Source organism: Bos javanicus, chromosome 4, assembly GCF_032452875.1.
Source record: "Bos javanicus breed banteng chromosome 4, ARS-OSU_banteng_1.0, whole genome shotgun sequence".
Classification (NCBI taxonomy): domain Eukaryota; kingdom Metazoa; phylum Chordata; class Mammalia; order Artiodactyla; family Bovidae; genus Bos; species Bos javanicus.
Genome location: NC_083871.1, coordinates 29,081,510 through 29,100,635, shown reverse-complemented (window position 1 = coordinate 29,100,635; position 19,126 = coordinate 29,081,510). Strand labels below are relative to the sequence as shown.

Sequence of the window (19,126 nt, the reverse complement as noted above, 5' to 3'; positions counted from 1 at the left end):
AAAATATTGGCTATATTCTCTATACTATATATCTTATATATTGAAAATATATATGCATCCCAATGTTTATAGCAGCATTATTTATAATAGTCAATATATGGAAGCAACCTAAGTGTTCATCAGTAGATGAATGAATAAAGAAGATGTGGTATGTATGTATTTGTGTGTATACACACACACACACACACACACACACACACACACACACACAATGCAATATTACACACACCCCCAGAAAAGAATGAAATTTTGCCATTTGTAACAAGGATAGTACTAAGAGGGTATTATGCTTAGTGAAATAAGTCAGACAGAGAAAAATAAATACTGTTTGTTTTAACTTATTTGTAAAATCCAAAAAGTAAAACAAATGAATATAACAAGATAGAATCAGATTCACAGACATAGAGAACATACTAGCAGTTATCAGATGGGAGAAGGGTAGCAGGAGGAAAAGTAGGGGAAGGGAATTAAGAAGCATAAACTACTAGATATAAAACAAAAGAGATTTTAAATCATTACTATAAATAATCATAAATGATAACATTTGTAATGTAAAAATTCTGCATTAATTTCTATAATTTGCAAGTGTACTTTTGAAATTTCTTACAATAATGTGACTGCTTCTCAAATTCAAGTAGATTTTTTTATATCAAGTATTTCCTAATAATTATCTGTAATTGTAAAACTGCTTTCAACTGGCTTACATGGCACTCAAGGGGCACAAGTGCCACCAAAGGAATTTTCCAGTAAACGTGAACACACTATGACCTAAAACTGCACCCTTCAAAGCTTCCATTGGCCACCGTTCCTTTTCCCTGACTGTCACCTTATAGTATTTCATTGATCCTTAGGTACCTAGAATAAGGGCTCCGAGGGAATATGTTTGCACCTGGCCAATTAAATAGATGTCCAAAAGACAGAGCTCCTCCTTGGCAACGCTCACTATCGCATGCCATACCAGCAAGTACTGGACTTACTGTATATTCTGCTGCTGCAGCGACTACAGATTCACTCAGCAGTGAGAAGTATCCAGCAGTGGGTATGGAAGGTGATGAGCGAATGGAGGAAGGATTTCTACCCAACACCCCAGCCTAACAAGCACTCTAAAGACTGAGAATTCAGAGGGAGAGGGTGGGAAGATTTGGGAGAATGGCATTGAAACATGTGTAATATCATGTATGAAACAAGTTGCCAGTCCAGGTTCGATGCACGATACTGGATGCTTGGGGCTAGTGCACTGGGACGACCCAGAGGGAGGGTATGGGGAGGGAGGAGGGAGGAGGGTTCAGGATGGGGAACACATGTATACCTGTGGTGGATTCATTTTGATACTTGGCAAAACTCATACAATTTGTAAAGTTTAAAAAAAAAAAAAAGACTGAGAATTCAGATATTTCCTGGCACATATGTAATACATTTACCATGCTGCAAAGTGGTGAAATACCAGTACCAACCTCTGCCTTAGGCAGTTTTACAAGAGTCACTCTTCCTGTCTCGTCTTTTATTCCTTGGCCTGGCTTCAGTTTCTCAGACCAGCACTATAAAATAAAATTGCAGCTGAATGTTCTACTTTAAAAACAAATTCAGATTTCTTCTTTGTATTATATTGTCAAAATGTACTTCTCACCACCTCCAACACTACCTTTCTAGTTCAAGGTTTTATTTACAATTTCAGTAGATTCCAGTTGCTTCCATCTCTACCCCATCCCTCAGTGGATTGTATCTAGTCAGCAGATTAGGAAGCTGATTTTATTACAATATAAATCATATTATGTCACTTCTTTTCTCAAGAATGCTCAATCTATCCACTTAGAATGAAATGCAAAATATTACCACAGCCAGGAAGGTTTAAATAATCTAGTCCCTGGCTATCTCTTCAACTTCGTTTCCAGCCACTTTCCCCTCTAACTCACTAGGTGTTATCTGTTCTAATGCTTAATGCTCCTTTCTCCCCTTTGTCTATTATACTTTTTCTCCAGTTCTTTCTTGAGTTCACATGCTCACTTTATATCTCTGATCATGTGTGGCCTTGTGAAGACTATCTAAACTACCCATTTATCATTTCATTCCCATAACTTGACTTAATTTATATGAAATTAAATTTATTTTTCACTATCGGAAATTATATAATTATGTGTTGATTTGGTTGGTTAAATCCCAACAGAATGTAACTGTTTTAGGGTTGATGTTTCTGTATTATTTATGGAATACCCTCAGTGGCTAAAATAGTGCCTGGTACATGGTGAGCACTCCATAAATATCAGCTATTGTTCATCTTTAACTAGTAACTCATGGACCAGTAAGTACTACTCTGTCCTTTTGCTCAGAAAATGTTTCCGGAATCTGAGCCCATACATAGAACCCCAAGTCAAAATCGGGTGTGGGTGTGGGTGATGGTAAACTAATTAGAAAAATTCAGAATAAAAATTAATCAAACGGAATGGCACCCCACTCCAGTACTCTTGCCTGGAAAATCCCATGGACGGAGAAGCCTGGTAGGCTGCAGTCCATGGGGTCGCTAAGAGTCGGACACTACTGAGCGACTTCAGTTTCACTTTTCACTTTTATGCATTGGAGAAGGAAATGGCAACCCGCTCCAGTGTTCTTGCCTGGAGAATCCCAGGGACGGGGGAGCCTGGTGGGCTGCCGTCTATGGGGTCGCACAGAGTCGGACACGACTGAAGCGACTTAGCAGCAGCAGCAGCAGCAATATATTTCTAATTCAAGGCCCTCAAATTAAAGTTTGACCTACTTCTTTAAACTTTCTTTTGTTATAGACAATGCCAGTGTGACTATCTCACCAATCAGTAAAACTCAAATGTTTAGTTACTGTTGGCTATGTACAGAGTTCTGAACTAAGAACCATTCCTAAGTTAGCAAGGAAATGTAAAGGCTACTTTTATTCCTCAAGATTTTCTTAATGAAGATACAGGAAATAAAATATTAATTTTATTCAGGTCTAAATGGCCTGAAAAATGAATAGAACTTTCAGTGTTTCCTTGTTTACTCCAATAATTGACATCTTTGCTGAGAAATATAGTGTTGACTGAGAAGAAAGTTTCCTTTGCAACCTCAGAAACTTTATGCTTATTCAACCCCTGCAGCTATAATCTACTACAGTTAAAGTCTATCAATGGAGGAATAAACTCTGCCATATTATTGGATTTTCCATTTTTCCTTATAATCCCTTAAGGGTTGAAGAATACATTTTGTCAAGCTTTAAAATTTCTGATTAAAAAAAAAAAAAAGATCTTTTTAAAATTTGTAATTCATTCCCCTGGCTTCATAAGCTGGGAATTTTTAACATGACTTCAGTTTCCAAACATTATCATTATTAACTTAAATTTCTAAGTGAAAGTTTCATAAACCGATGTCCTCTGGAGGTTTTGAGATTCACATGCATTTTCTTACCAATGTTAAGTGACCACAGGCTCCTGTGCTCTTTAGTTCCTATTTCTTATTTGTATAGCTTTCCTGAAGCAGAGACATTACTTTACCAACAAAGGTTCATCTAGTCAAGGCTATGGTTTTTCCTGTGGTCATGTATGGATGTGAGAGTTGGACTGTGAAGAAGGCTGAGCACCAAAGAATTGATGCTTTTGAACTGTGGTGTTGGAAAAGACTCTTGAGAGTCCCTTGGACTGCAAGGAGATCCAACCAGTCCATTCTGAAGGAGATCAGCCCTGGGATTTCTTTGGAAGGAATGATGCTAAAGCTGAAACTCCAGTACTTTGGCCACCTCATGCGAAGAGTTGACTCATTGGAAAAGACTCTGATGCTGGGAGGGATTGGGGGCAGGAGGAGAAGGGGACGACAGAGGATGAGATGGCTGGATGGCATTGCTGACTCGATGGACGTGAGTGTCAGTGAACTCCGGGAGTTGGTGATGGACAGGGAGGCCTGGCGTGCTGCGATTCATGGGGTCGCAAAGAGTCGGACACAACTGAGCGACTGATCTGATCTGATCTGATAGCTTTCCTGATTAAAAATTAATGCAAGTTTTTGTTCCAAAACTGAAAAGTACAGAAAGCTTAAGGAGAAAAGCATAACATCTAAAACATTAGAGTAGTAATAAAATTAATAAAACTAATAAAAAAAAAAGCAGAGACATTACTTTTCCAACAAAGGTCCATCTAGTCAAAGCTATGGTTTTTCCAGTAGTCATGTATGGATGTGAGAGTTGGACTATCAAGTAAGCTGAGCACCAAAGAATTGATGCCTTTGAACTGTGGTGTTGGAAAAGACTCTTGAGAGTCCCTTGAACTGCAAGGATATCCAACCAGTCCATCCTAAAGGAAATCAGTCTTGAATATTCATTGGAAGGACTGATACTGAAGCTGAAACTGCCGTACTTCGGCCATCTGATGCGAAGAGCTGACTCATTTGAAAAGACCCTAATGCTCGAAAAGATTGAAGGCAGGAGAAGAAGGGGACAACAGAGGATGAGATGGCTGGATGGCATCACCAACTCAATGGACATGAGTTTAAGTAAACTCCAGGAGTTGGTGATGGACAGGGAGGCCTGGCCTGCTGCAGTCCATGGGGTCACAAAGTGTTGGACATGACTGAGCAACTGAACTGAACTAATAAAATTATTGTGTAATTCCTTATAGTGTTCTTTATATTCATATTTTTAAGGAAAATTAGGTTTGTTTACTTATATGATTTTAAAGTATACTTCAAATCATATTAATAACTAATAGATAATATATGATTTTAATATATGATCTTAATCACTATGAATTATTCTTATAATTTTATGATTCTTTATTTCATTGTTAGTTTTTAGTTTAAAGATTAAGCTAATTTTATCTTTTTTCTACAGTAACACTGTTGTTAACATTTTTATGTGTAAATCTTTTTGATCATCAATGAGTTTTTTATTAGGGTAAAAATGCAAAGGTTATCACTGAGGTCAAGTTTATAAGCATTTCCAGTACTTAATATGTATTATTAAATGTCTTTTCAAAATATTGTATCCATTTATATCTCCATATTATTTATGAGACTAACCATTTAACTTTACCCCAGTAACATTAATTACTACTTTAAAATAAATTTTTGCCAGTCTAATAGGAGAATTAATGACCAGTTGCACATTTTGTTTGCTACTGAGGCTGAACATTTGTAAAGATGGTAACTAGCCATTTGTGGTATTTCATTTTAGTGTGAAAAGTGCCTGTTCATACACTGTGATCTTTTTAATCAGGTTGTTTTCTTTTCTATTTGAAATGGGTATTTATATGTGAAAATGAAGATTTTATCATAAATGTTTCACTTTTTTCCCCAAGAAATTATTTTATTTTATCCTAAATGAATCAGTTAAGGAAGCAAGGAGAGCCAGCAGTCACCATGATGATCAGATTATTTTTTTACAACTAACTATAAGTAGTTGAAGAAGTTGAAGTGGATAGTCTTGGAAAAATAACATTTTTTCTCAGTTCTTCATCAGTTCTTTAAGTTATCACATATTTGTTAAACAGGTATTTATTATTTGTTCAGTACATTTACAAGTTAGTATCAACTCAAAATACAGCAAACAAGCATTGATATAGTAAAATATATACCCAAATTGCTAGAACACATAAGATGAGGCACTGGTCAGATACTCTAGTTGTAAGATAGCTAAACTGGACAGGATTCTCTTAAAACCAACATTGTGATTATAACTATAAATTCCTCATTTAGGGGAAAATAAAAAGATTAAAAACTATTAAGTCTTGTGTCTGCCCAGGAACTACTCAGATAGGCATGTATTTTGAGGGAAATGCAAAAAGCTAAAAGAAGGATCATATACATGATGATAAATCGAGTGACAGGAATCTGGAAATACAGAAGCAGAAGCAAGAGACACAAATGAGCAGAGCCTTGTTAAAAATGCCAAAGACAATAAAAATAACATCTTTAGGAATGTTCAGAACAAGAAAAATGAGGCCAGAATAGGCCCATTGCTTGGGGATATGACATACATAGTACTGGAAGGAATAGCTAGCGCATGGGATGACAGAGGATTCAAAATGATCTCTACAGGGAAGAACAAAGGACTGGAGCAAACAGGATGAAATTAGATAGTGATAAACAAATCAACCTGTCCTTAGGTTAAAAAAATCAACTGTACAAGTGTAAGATTAGGGAAACAGGAGAGTCTACAGGAAAAATATTCTGGGATTTTCATTGATTGAAAATTAAGTATGAATTGGTCATTTAGAATGCAGCCAGAAAGTGGCCACAATCATTGTAGGGCACATTTACAAAAATACAGAATCACAGAGATAATTATCCTCCAGTACTTAGCCCTTATAACACACCTGTGTTTTTTCTTTTCTTTTCTTTTTTAACATAGATATAAGTGTTTTTACTCTAGAGAAACAGGGACAAGTTAAGACTCACTAGTATAGGTAGAGAACGGACTTGTAGACACAGTGGGGGAAGGAGGCAGCGATGCATCGAGAGAGAAGCTTTGCCGTATGTATTATACACTGCCATGTTTAAAATAAGATAGCTAGTGGGACGCCGCTGTATAGCATAGGGAGCTCAGCTCGGTGCTCTGTGATGACCCACATGGGTGGGATAGATGGAGGAGGAGGGAGGCTCAAAGGGGAGGGGACATATGAATACTGAGATCTAATTCATGTTGCTGTAAAGCAGACACTCACACAACATTATAAAGCAACTATCCTCCAAATAAAATCAATTTAATAAAGGACTCAGTATCAATGATCTGGACCACTTTCTATGATCTTTAAGGAACTTAGAAATTTCTCTTGTAAATGTTGAACAAATTTTCACAAGGCATGAAAATTGTAAACTATTTGAATACCTGTGATAACAAAAATAGGTTTTACATGTTCTCTGTTTTCCAAAAGATAGAACTGAGTGCCATGGATGGAATTCACAAAAATATAAATAAAAAAAAAAATACTTAGACTTTTTAATGCAGTGTGTTCCTAGTCACCAGGAAAATTAAGAAGAGGTCAGAAATGTGGTAGAAAGGATTTAAATATAGGATGTAATCTAACAAGAGGGATTCTTATGGCCCTATCAAATCTATCATTCTGTGCTAGCCTATTTAAAAAAATAATTATTTTATTTTATTTTTATTTTTGGCTGTGTTGGGTCTTCATTGCTGCACGGGCTTGTCTCTAGTTACAGTGAACTGGGGCTACCCTCCAGTTGCAGTGTGCAGGCTTCTCCGTGCTGCTGGCTTATGTTGTTATAGAGCACAGGCTCAAGGCTCACAGGCTCCAGTAGCTGCAGCACGTGTGCTCAGGTGGAGTTCCCAGTGTCTCGAGCAGGCTCAATAGTTGTGGCCCATTGGCTTAGTTGCTTGGTGGCACGTGCGATCTTCCTGGACCAAGGAGTCTCCTGCATTGGCAGGTGGATTCTGTACCACTGAACCACCAGGAAAGCCCTAGCCTACGTTTTGTATTTGTTAATGTAACCTAATAGCTCGGTCTCATCAGTTTGTCTCTGAAATCATTATGTAAATAGTTGCTCAGTTAATGAATGCATAACAAAATGATTATTAGATATCTGAACACTCAGAAGTTGTTTAAGAGTAACAGAAATCAGAAATAGGTGTGAAAACTGTTTCTGGCAGCAAAGTTTGTGGAGAATTGCATTTCATTGAACTTCAATAGTGAAGCAGCTGGTTCTTTATATGGTAGAACAAATCTCAGCAGATATTATTATCCCTGGTTTATTGATTACGACAGTTAAGTGATAGTTTTGTTTATTTCTTCTACGTATTTGCTGAGTTTTTCCTCAAATTGTTCTATCAACTGGGTATTTAAAATCTCCAAATGTGGTAGAATTTTCCATTTATCTTTTAAATTCCATCAGTTTGTCTTACATGATTTGGCAGTCTCTTGGGAGTTTTTACTTTTATGATTGTTATACCTTTGTATTAGTCTGTTGCTCTGTAAAAACAAAATAATGCCAAAACTCAATGGCTTGAAACAACCTTATTATCTCACAGTTCTGGAAATTAGAAATGTGTATGTATCCTGGTGGTTCCTCTCTTGTAGTCATGGTATTGGCTAGGTATGCAGTCTCTCAAGATTTACGTGGTCAAGGATCAGCTTCCAGGATCACTCACTTTGTTGGCAGGGTTCATTCCCTCCTCCTGTTGTTGGACTGAAAGTGTTAATTCCTCATTGACCATTGCTCTGAGGCTGCCCTCAATTCCTTGTCTTGTGAGCCTCCCAACGTATCAGTATGTTTTCTTAAAAATATATACTCAGAGAAGGCAATAGAGATTATCATCAGGTGGTAGTCAGAGTCTCTTATAACCTAGTCACAGAGGTGCCATCCCATCATTTTATCAAATTCTATTCGTTAGAAGTAAGTCACTAGGTCTAGGGAAGGGGAGTATACATTCAAGGGGAGTGGAGTATACAAGCATTGGAATGCTACTAGGCAGAAATCATTGTGAGACATTGTCAGAAGCTAACTACCACAGTCTATTTGTTAATGTAACTCTATTCTTTTATTATGTCTGTTCCTGATTCTGATACATATGACTTTTTTCTCGTATTGCTTTTAAGAAATGCTCTTTATCTTTGGATTTCAGCTATTTGACTTTGCCTTGTTGTGCTTTGTTGTTAACGTTTTTACGTTTTCTCTGCATATTGATTTAGCATCTCAAATATGTGATTTTCTCCCTCTCATAACTTTGTAAAATTTTAGCCAGTGTATTTTGAAAGACTTTTCTGTTCAATCCTCTTACCCCTTCTTCTTCTAGTCCAGTTTTACATGTTTTTGACCATTTGCTATCATTTAGCAAGGTCCTGCACCACCATTTATTTTTAAGTTTCTATTATTTATGAAAATGAAAGTTGCTCAGTTGTGTCTGACACTCCATGACTCCATGAACTGTAGCCTGTCAGCCTCCTCTGTCCATGGAATTCTCCAGGCAAGAATACTGGAGTGGGTAGCCATTTCCTTTTCCAGGGGATCTTCCCAACCCAGGTCTCCCACATTGCAGGCAGATTCTTTACTGGCTGAGTTACCAGGCAAGTCTTACTTACTGTAATGTATTATTTATATAATTATCATTATTTGCTCTAAGTATTATATTATTTACTATAATTACTACTATATTGTATCAAATACTGTAATTATTAATCACTATAATTACAATAATTATTACTACATTATTTACTAAAATTATTAATATTTATTTATCCTTATTCAAACTAACTTACTCTTCTATGTCATGTCCATTGAGCTTAGTCCTTCCAGTTTTATTTCAAATATTGTAGTTTTTACTTCTAGAATTTCCTTATTTAAATTTATATTACCTTTGCTAAGATTTCCCATTTCTCTACTGAAATATTCATTGGTTGAAAATGTTTTCTTTTAGTTCATTGCAGATAATTGTAAGTACTGTCTTAAAATCCTTATCTGTTAGTTTCAACATCTGCTTTATTTTCTGGTCTGACTTGTTTTTTCCTCTCTCTGTTGAGAGAAGGAAATTTATTTGGGGGTCCTTCATATTTTGGATAATGTTTTTATCGTATCTAGGATAAGAATATTAATTTGTAAAGATTCTAGATTCTGTGATTTTTTTTCTGTAAACATTATATCCTTTGTTTCAACTGTTAATTTTTTTTGGCTGTGCTGGAACTGCAGATTCTGTTTCTTGCATGGCAGCTCTGTTTTCAGTACATATTTCTTACTCTATTTGAGACTAAAACTGAGAAAAAATACTGTTCATGGATACTTTTCTGTGTTGCATTATGATGCTCAGCATTTGTCTGTGTAGGTCTGAGTTTCCTTCTAATATATTTTAATTCTGTTTGAAGAATATTTCTTTTAATACTTCTTAAAGTGAAGATCTCATGTCTTCACTGGGTAAATTTATTAAGCAAATTGTCTCAGTTTTTGTTGGTCTGAAAATCTGTTTCTCTTTCACTTTTTATGGTATTTTTGCTGGGAATATAATTCTAGATTAATAGGTTTTTTATTGTTTTTAAGTTTCAGTACTTTAAATTATCATTCACTTGTCATCTGGATTGAAGAACTTTAGATGAGAAGTCTGGCATCCTTGCCTCTTTTTCTCTATATATAGTGCATCCTTTTTTCTCTGGCTGCTTTTAATTTTTAATTCTTACCACTGTTTTCCAGAAATTTGATTGTGGTATGCCTTGTTGTATTTATTCTATTTACAGTTTATTGAGCCTCTTGGATATATGTGTTTGTAGTTTTCATCAAATCTAGAAAATAATTGGTCATTTTTACTTAAATTTATTTTTGCATACCTATTCTTCTACAACTTATATTATGTCCATATAACACTTTTTGAATTTTTCTGCAGGTCACTGAATCTGTTAATTTTTTTCAGTCTTTTTTTCTTCTGTGATTTAGTTTGTGTTGTGATTTTCTCTGTAATTTTAATTTCTATTGTTATGGCTTAATGTTCACTAACTTTCTTCTTCAGTGTCTAACCTAATAATTTCAGATGTACTATCTTTCATTTTATATATATAGTTTTTTCATCTATAGAAATTATATTTTGTTCTTTGTTACAAATTCAATTTATATCTTTATTACATTAATTTTTTTCTCTTCACCTTTGAACATATTTCTAATATTTACAATAGAAATATTTAAGTGTTAATAAAGTCCATTATCTCTGAAATCCTAGTTAGGGATCACATTTTCCTGGTTTTTCATATTTCAGGTATTAATTGGATAGTAGAGACTGTGAGCATTACATTGTTGAGAGATAGGTTTTGTCATTTTCTTTAAGATGTGTTAGAGTTTGTTACTTATAAAACAGACTGATACTTTAAAAGCTCGTTTTAAAGCATTTTTAGGTCTGAAATAGAGTATATTTTTTATATAGAATTATATAAAAAGGATTATAAAAAATCCTTTTTTATATAGAATAAACTATGCCTTTACTACAGGCATATTTAGCTCCACTTCATATATGTGCTCTTCGTGTTATCTCCACCAAAGGCTGAGTATTCAGTAAGCACTCTCATTGGTTATTATGAAAGTGAAAAATTTCCCAGGATCACGTAAGCTTCAGATTTCAGTTCACTGGAAATGAAATTTCATTTCTAACCTTGTGCATTGCACTCCATGATTTTGTGGCTTAGATTTAACAAAGACACAAGGAAACCATATGGAGATTTATGGATCTCTTTATGAAAGATCCTCTTCTCTAGTACTCTGTCCTGAAAATACTGGCGACATCAGCCTCCAAGAACTCTGCTGTTTGTCCCATGAATTCTGTTAAGATTACTGTGTTGTTGGATTCTGATTGCTAGAATTTTGTTAAGGATTTTTGCAGACCCAGAGGGATGGTACAGGGAGGGAGGAGGGAGGAGGGTTCAGGATGGGGAACACGTGTATACCTGTGATGGATTCATGTTGATATATGGCAAAACCAATACAATATTGTAAAGTTAAAAAAAAAAAGATAACTATGCTCTGCTTTATACTCTTCTTGTGAAACAGCTTGTTAGATGTCTATAGTCAAAAAGACCACAAGAGAAAACCTTGCTTGTCTTCTCACCTTGCTTGTCTTCTCACAGGGATTACACTTCTGCACTGTCTCTCGTGCACTATTTATTTAAATGTATGTGGTAGGAGAGTAAATCCAGGACCAATTACTCCATACAGGTTAGGAGTATAAATACTCACATTCTTTATTAAAAAGTAGGTATCAGTATAAAATACACAATTGAGGTTTTGTACATGCTTAAAAGTCATTATAATCAAAAGATAAAAAAAAATAATCAAAAGATATTTCAGACATAAATGGAAAATTGTGATAAATACAATGCTAAGTACTATAATTTCTCTAATTTTCATAAACACTGATGTTACTAGTAGATATTACCACTAGAAGACAAAAGACAGAAGATAAATTTAGGTTTAATTATCTCTTCTTCTTGAGATTTAAATAAGGGAAAAAATCCTCAACATTTTTTCCCCTTTTACAGCAGAATTACTCTATAAAATCCTAACTAAGTCTTAGGTACCATTATTTTTAGCCACACTGACTAGAGTATGGAAATATTATATAGACTTGTAGCACTTTAAGAACTGCTAAATGGTTTGTAATAATTTTGTGATTTTTTTTTTTTCTTAATCGTCTGTACTGCTTTGGTCATTCAGTACAGGTCTAAGATCACAGTAGTACAAACTATAGTTTTTAATCTTTAATCTTTAGATCAAAGATCTTGTAACTTTTGTGACTTTAGATCACAAAACTAAAAAATTTATGATAGCTTGAACACTTTAACCCAATTTTCAAAATTAATCAGTTTAAATTTTGACCTTTTCATTTACTAACCTTGTATTAAGACTAAATTGATTATTTCAGCAACTTAACTTGACCATATTAAGACAGGTGGAATTTATTTCCCAGCTCCTGGATTTTCTTTTATCCATGTACTAAAATTTCTATATATGGCACAGGGAATATAGTCAATAATATTATAATAACTTTGTATGGTGAAAGATGATTACTAGACTTGTGGTAGTCAATTCATAATGTAGATAAATGTCAAGTCACTATGTAGTCTACCTGAATCTAATATAATGTTGTATGTTAACTATAATTTAATAAAACAATTCTATAAATCTAACTTATTTATAAACCTAGACAGCTTATTAAAAAACAGAGACATTACTTTGCCAACAAAGGTCCATCTAGTCAAAGGTATGGCTTTTCCAGTAGACATGTATGGATGTGAGTTGGACTATAAAGAAAGCTGAGCGCTAAATAATTGATGCTTTTGAGCTGTGGTGTTGGAGAAGACATTTGAGAATCCCTTTGACAGCAAGGAGATCCAACCAGTCCACCCTAGAGGAAATCAGTCCTGAATATTCATTGCAAGGACTGATGCTGAAACTGAAACTCCAATTCTTTGGCTACCTGATGCGAAGAACTGACTCATTGGAAAAGACCCTGATGCTGGGAAAGATTGAAGACATGAGGAGAAGGGGACGACAGAGGATGAGATGGTTGGATGGCATCACCGACTCAAAGTACATGAGTTTGAGTGAACTCTGGGAGTTGGTGATGGACAGGGAGGCCTGGAGTACTGCAGTCCATGGGGTCACAAAGAGTCAGACACGACTGAGCAACTGAACTGACAGATAAATCTAATTTGGGTAAATGGGTATGTGAAGATCTCAGAACACTTAAATACTTTTTGGCAGAGCTTAGGTCCTTAAAGAAAGCAATTATGGAGGATTTTTTTCTGATTAGCTAGTAAATTTAATAAGAATTATTTTGAGTTGCCCTACGAATTCATATTCATTGTGTCCTATATGAGCCAGCAGGTGGCAAACTTGAGAGTTTTTGTACTATTGTTCCTATTGAGGAAGCATAAGTATTGAATGAACTATATATGTTTCTATACTATATTATATATGTAGACTTCTCTGGTGGCTCAGACGGTAAAGCATCTGCCTACAATGCAGGAGACCCAGGTTCAATCCTTGGGTTGGGGAGATCTGGAGAAGGAAATGGCAACCCACTCCAGTATTCTTGTCTGGAAAATCCCATGGATGGAGCAACCTGGTAGGCTACAGTCCATTGGGTTACAAAGAGTCGGACAGGACTGAGCGACTTCACTTTCACTTTCTTTCATATATGTATCAATGGATCTTATGAATAGCTTTTTTGGTGTACCATAGAATAAGAAAAATTAAAACCTCTAATTGTAGAGCTACTGGTGTTAGGATACCAATGTATTTTTTGTCTGCTTGTTTTTCTCTAGATTTATTGTTTTTCCTATAATTCTTTCCCTAATAAATAATTTTGAGAGAGGATGCCAACTGAACCTATTTTTTGCTATGATTTCCACAAATAAGAGCAAAATGTAACGGTCCTGCATTTACTTGGAGGCGGGGATCTTTCCAACATTTAAAAGGGCATGCAAAATATATTTTGTCTTCCAGAATAAGTAATATAAGATTTTTTTTAAAGTTCTAATAACATTGATCTTCATGTTTTTAAATATAAAACAGTAATTTGTGGTGGTGATTGTTTTTATTTTATTTCTATAAATATTTCCATTTTGGGGTGGATTTTGTTAGTCATATATAAGTGAGGGTGGATTTAATTTATTTCTTTTTTTATTGGAATATAGTTGATTTACAGTTGTGTCAGGTATACAGCAAAGAGAATCAGCTATACATATATCCACTTTTTTTTAGATTGTTTCCCCATATTGGCCATTACAGAGTACTGAGTCGAGTTCCCTGTGCTATACAGTAGATCCTTATTAGTTATCTATATTATATAGAGTAGTATGTATATGTCAATCCCAATCTTCCAGTTTATCCCTCTTCCCTCTTACCTACTGATAAGCATGTTTGTTTTCTACATCTGTGACTGTACTTCTGTTTTGTAGATAAGTTCATTTGTACCCCTTTTTTAAAAAAGATTCTATATATAAATGATATTATATATGTATATTTGACTTTCAAAAAATGAAAATATATTCAAACATATGATTAGGCTTTGGGGTTATAAGAAAACACATTTCTACCTATTACATTCAAAGATGAAAATTCAATCATAATACATAACATCCCTTCCTTTCTCTCTGGGAAATTCACCCATTGTTAACACTACCTCTAAGAATTAATTTCCCTTCCTGTAAGTTACACTTCTTTTTATATGGCTGCATTAACCAATCTATTTTAGCAATGACTATAAATTTCTCTTTTTGATGGGGAAGAAGGAAAAAAGGAAAGCAATGACTAAAGATACACAAAAACTAAGAGAACCTCGATGTTCCATTATTTCTACATATGAATTGGGTCATTAAATGACTTTTATAAGATTTAAATAAAATCAACTATTCTTCACTAAAATAAAAAACTATATGAATGATTGTTAGTGGACTGTTTTAAGAAATGGAAAATAAATTCACCAATTATTGAAAATAAATGCTTGAGTTCTTTTCCAAATACCACAATAACTGAAGACTCTTTAAGACTTATTAAGTTTCTAATACTGTATAATTCTTCCTTCCTTGCTTTTTTTAAGGGAAGAAGATTCCAGTTTTTAAAAAATATGAAATATAAATATATCATAAGGAAAGTAAATTATACTGTACAGTTGAATGTAATCAATGAAACAAGTTCTGAAATTTAAGAAATGTAGAACTGGCACTTTTTGTATAGATTGTATATCACTCAACTTTAGTGTTCTCAGCACTGGGGTTTAACAAAAAAAAAGGAAAAAACTTCTAATCAGCAGTAACTACTGCTCTAGTCTACATGCATTCAGAGATTCCCTGATCTTGTGCAGTGTGTTCTAAGTCCTCTTTTCTTCTGTTTTCCTTCACTCCATTTCCAAGTTCCCCAGAAACCAGTTTTTGAGAAAGATGACCCACAAACACTTATCACCCCCAATCCCCACTCTGCATCTTCCTGATGGAACACCTTGGGATTTTTCATGAAATCAAATCAGGGACGTGAAACTGAGCCCAGACTCAGTGATTCCCAGACTTCTAGAGTCCCATGTGCATCGGATTACAACCCCAAAATACCTGAACCATGGCTGGCCCTTGCTCTAAGGATTCTGATGAGTGCAAACTGTCATAAAGTGTGCAATGAGGCAGATTTTTTTTTTTAAAGCAATGTTGTTTCTATTTAGTACTTAAATGTACACATCTCTTGAATTTGAGTGAGAACGCCTGGTCCCAGGCGTGTGGTCTGGTGATGCAACCCAGAACGTGCTCAGAGAGAGCTAGGGTCTGCCAGCTGAGGAGGAACCACAGACACTTCCCTGGAGAAGTGTGGCCCAGTCAACTGCATCTTCCCCACGTTCAACAGGGAGGATGACAGGTCATGGCAGCTCCTTAAAACATGCTGGAGAGTAACTCTTCTTGAGAGGGGAGTTCCTCCCTGAAGGTCCTTTGGAGTCCTGTTGAATTTCGGAGTCTGTACCTTCTCCATCCCCTGTGCTCTCTCTGCCATTCTTCACTCACTGCGCTCCCACATCACCCCGTGTACACGAAAAAGAAAGTTTCACACAGAATGAGCCCCGTGTTGACGCAGGCATCACCTCCCCTCCCATCTGGACAGAAGCCCAGGAAGGAGCAAACAAGGATGGAGGTGGTGGGGGTTGGTGGGAGAGTGCGAAGGAAGGTATCGCTTGGATCTCTGTGGTAAGGGTCCCCAAGTGGGGCCGAGCAAGGGTCATTCAAGAGTATTGGTCCTGCACCCACAAATACATCAAGCTTTTCCCTCCTCCATCAGCCTCTTAAATCCCAATGAGGTCACTGCAATGAGAGAGAATCAGATCCAGAGAGGGGGAGAGGAAGAGGACGACGACGAGGAAGAACAAACCCAGACAGAAAAAGGCCATCAGACAAGGTCGCTTTTTCTGGCGACACAGCAACTGTGAGGAGCGTGGTGCTGAATATCATCCTCTCAGCCTGGGGACCGAGGGACTCGTAGAAGCACTTCGTGTTACCACGAAAACAAAGGAAAGGAGACCGAGCGAGAGGGTGAGAGATGCTTTGAGCGGTCCCGCTTAGGATCTGGGGAAGCAAAGCTCCTGTACTTGCGGGGAAAGAAAAGGGAGCCTGAAAGGGTCCCGGAAGCAGAGGAGAGAACGGGATTTCCCTGCGGAGACTTGGGACGCGGCAGAACTCTGGACAGCGCCTCGACTCCGGAGCAGAGCTCCCAGCTCCCTGGCTCCCCCAGGCTTCTGGCTCCTTATTGAAAGCCCTTTCTACCAGTGTGCTCTCCTCTCCTGGACTCCGACCACCGACTGGGAAAATCCTTCTATGATCCCTGTCTGAACGTGCCAGGGGTGGAGCAACTCTGCTTCTGACCCAGTCAGGGAAGAGGGTCTCCGGTTCTGGAAATCCAGTCCTTGTGGATAATGCTTCTCTGGTGAAGAAAGAAAAGTTTTGGGGTCTGGTAGCGGGCAGAGGGGATAAGGAGGAGAGTGGAAGGAAGAAGGTGGATGGTCGGCTTCCCTCTCTGACCTGGAAGGAATGATGACCGAAGAAGGATGTGCACCAGCGGCCAGATTATTGGGAGCCTCCTGGTGCTCTCCGTGCTGGAGATAGGGCTGGGGGCGTCCAGCGTGGCAGTGGGGGCGGTCAGCTTCAGCCTGGCCCTCCGAGAGCACAAGCCGCAGCTTGGAGACTCGTCCCCGGTATGGAGCGGGGTGTGTGTACGTTGAGCCATTTCACTCTCTCTTTACCTCTTTACGGTGATGGTCAGTGTGCGCGCGTTAGTCACTCCCTCCCTGGGGTTGAAAATCATGAATCTCCTCTGGCTTGCATGTAGGTTCATGTCGCAGGCTATGCCTCTGTATGTTTTCCTTTAATTAGTAGTATTTTTTTTCCCTTACCTTGACTTGATACCAAATTAAATGGCTTTGTTTAAAGTTGGGGGAGGGCAGTTTCCACTGGGTGAATCTGCAAAAGGTTGCCCAGTGGGGCTGATTGGGGTGGCGGGGGTGGGGGTCACACCTGTCAAGGGCAGGCTCAGCCTCCATACTTTTACAAGGAAAATCAAAATGAAAGTGTTACATCATTTTCTTACACCAGCAACAAGCAAGGATAGAGTTATGCATTTATTTCTCGGTAACAGTGCCCAAAGTACACTAAAGACAACACAGATGTCACAAAGAGAAATATGATGTGAGTATGAAAGGAGGATTTCATCCCAGAAAACACTGCTCTTAATTTTCCGTTTTTAAAACTCTTTCCTAAGTTCTAGGGAATAAGGTAAACAACAAATGATATGTAGCAACATTCTAACTCAAGAATAACTCAGCTTAAAGAGTACCTAATGCTCAGAGAAAATGTCATAATTTTCATTAGGTCAGAGGGCAGACCCAGCCAGCTTCTAGTTTATTTACTGTGGATGAATCTCCAGGAAAACCTTAGAGACCCATTCCTTCCACCCAGGATCAATAAAATAACTCAGCACTATTCCTAGTGCGAACCTACTTGTGAAAATCAGTTTTTCTTCTCCTTTAAGTTATATAGCTCTTCTATCCATATCCTTCTGGATCTTTAGCTTGATTCTATTTTCTAAGATAATTTAATAAGATGTTATTCTGTCACTGATAATTAGTATAATTAACAATCATGGCTTAGTTATTTGTGCTTTAGGTGTCTGAGGGAAAAAATGATAATTTATGAGTTCAAGAGTAATTCTGAAGCAATTTATTTTTAAGTGAAGTTCTAGCATTCTTAAAACTGGCATAATTATGCTTTAGAAAATTAGTTTTTATAATTTAACTTTTCTAAGTGAGAATGTTTTTAAATTGCAGAAATTAAAAGAAAAATGGTATTCAGTTCTAACATTGGATTCTTCTAAGTATCCTTGTTCTAAATTCAGTAAGTCCCAGCAACCATAAATAATTACCTTTTGCTGTATTATTTTAAATATAAGTATGAAAGACTAAATAAAAGGCAAATCTTAAAGCTAGTTATTTTACATCTTATATGTAGTAGTGATTATTTTGAGAGTTGTAGTTAGCATTATTATGATTAAACATAAATTAACTTGAAAACCTCTACCAGTATTCAAAATGAAATGTAATGTCAACATTTAAATCAAGCGAAAGAAAATGTGATCTTTTGGTGGCTTATGAGGAAGAACGCTTAAATACTCTTCAAATTAATTTCCCTCTGTAGTTCAGAAAATTGAGTAAGTGAATGTAGGTTGTCTCAAAATAGCATTGAAGTATCCAGTTTACCTTCATGAATAAAAAGGTGGTTGCATTTGCTTCGTGTCATGTAAGAAAAATTATTTTAAAATGTTTTTTTTTCTCTCTTTCTCAGCTATTTACTAATTATCTAGGTGAGTTGACGTGTATGTACAAAAAAAATGAAAATTTTGAAGCAGCTCAGTGAAAAGCAAAATAATAAAGCACAGGCATTATTATAAATAATTATTTCCTTTTTAAACATTTTGCTTCTTAGAGTAAACAAATTCACCTATGATTCTGAAATAATAGGTTCAAATTCTGTTTTCTGATTCAGTAAAAAATAAATCCATGTGATTGAATGAACCGATTTGAAATTTGAGTGCCAAAAGAGTTGATAACTTTTATAAACTCAATAAATCAAATTGGCAAAGAAACAAATGTCTAAATTTGACCATTGTTTACCAAATT

At 36.3% G+C, this 19,126-nt stretch overlaps 1 protein-coding gene across 6 annotated transcripts in view; it reads left to right on the top strand.

Annotated features, from left to right (window-relative positions):
* TMEM196 (transmembrane protein 196) overlaps window positions 1-19,126 on the top strand; it is a 143,409-nt gene that overhangs the window by 42,621 nt on the left and 81,662 nt on the right. The window contains exon 1 of one of the 6 annotated variants that reach the window (XR_009735814.1): window positions 15,725-17,167. The exons of 2 other annotated variants lie outside the window; for them this stretch is intronic. Coding sequence is in view for 3 of the 4 variants with exons in the window: in XM_061413663.1 (XP_061269647.1) it covers window positions 17,003-17,167 (165 nt within the window). In the remaining variant the exon portion in view is untranslated. Of the gene's footprint in view, window positions 1-15,724; window positions 17,168-19,126 lie in introns of those variants that run through there. 3 more of the 6 variants (XM_061413663.1, XM_061413662.1, XM_061413664.1) reach the window with 3 other exon arrangements.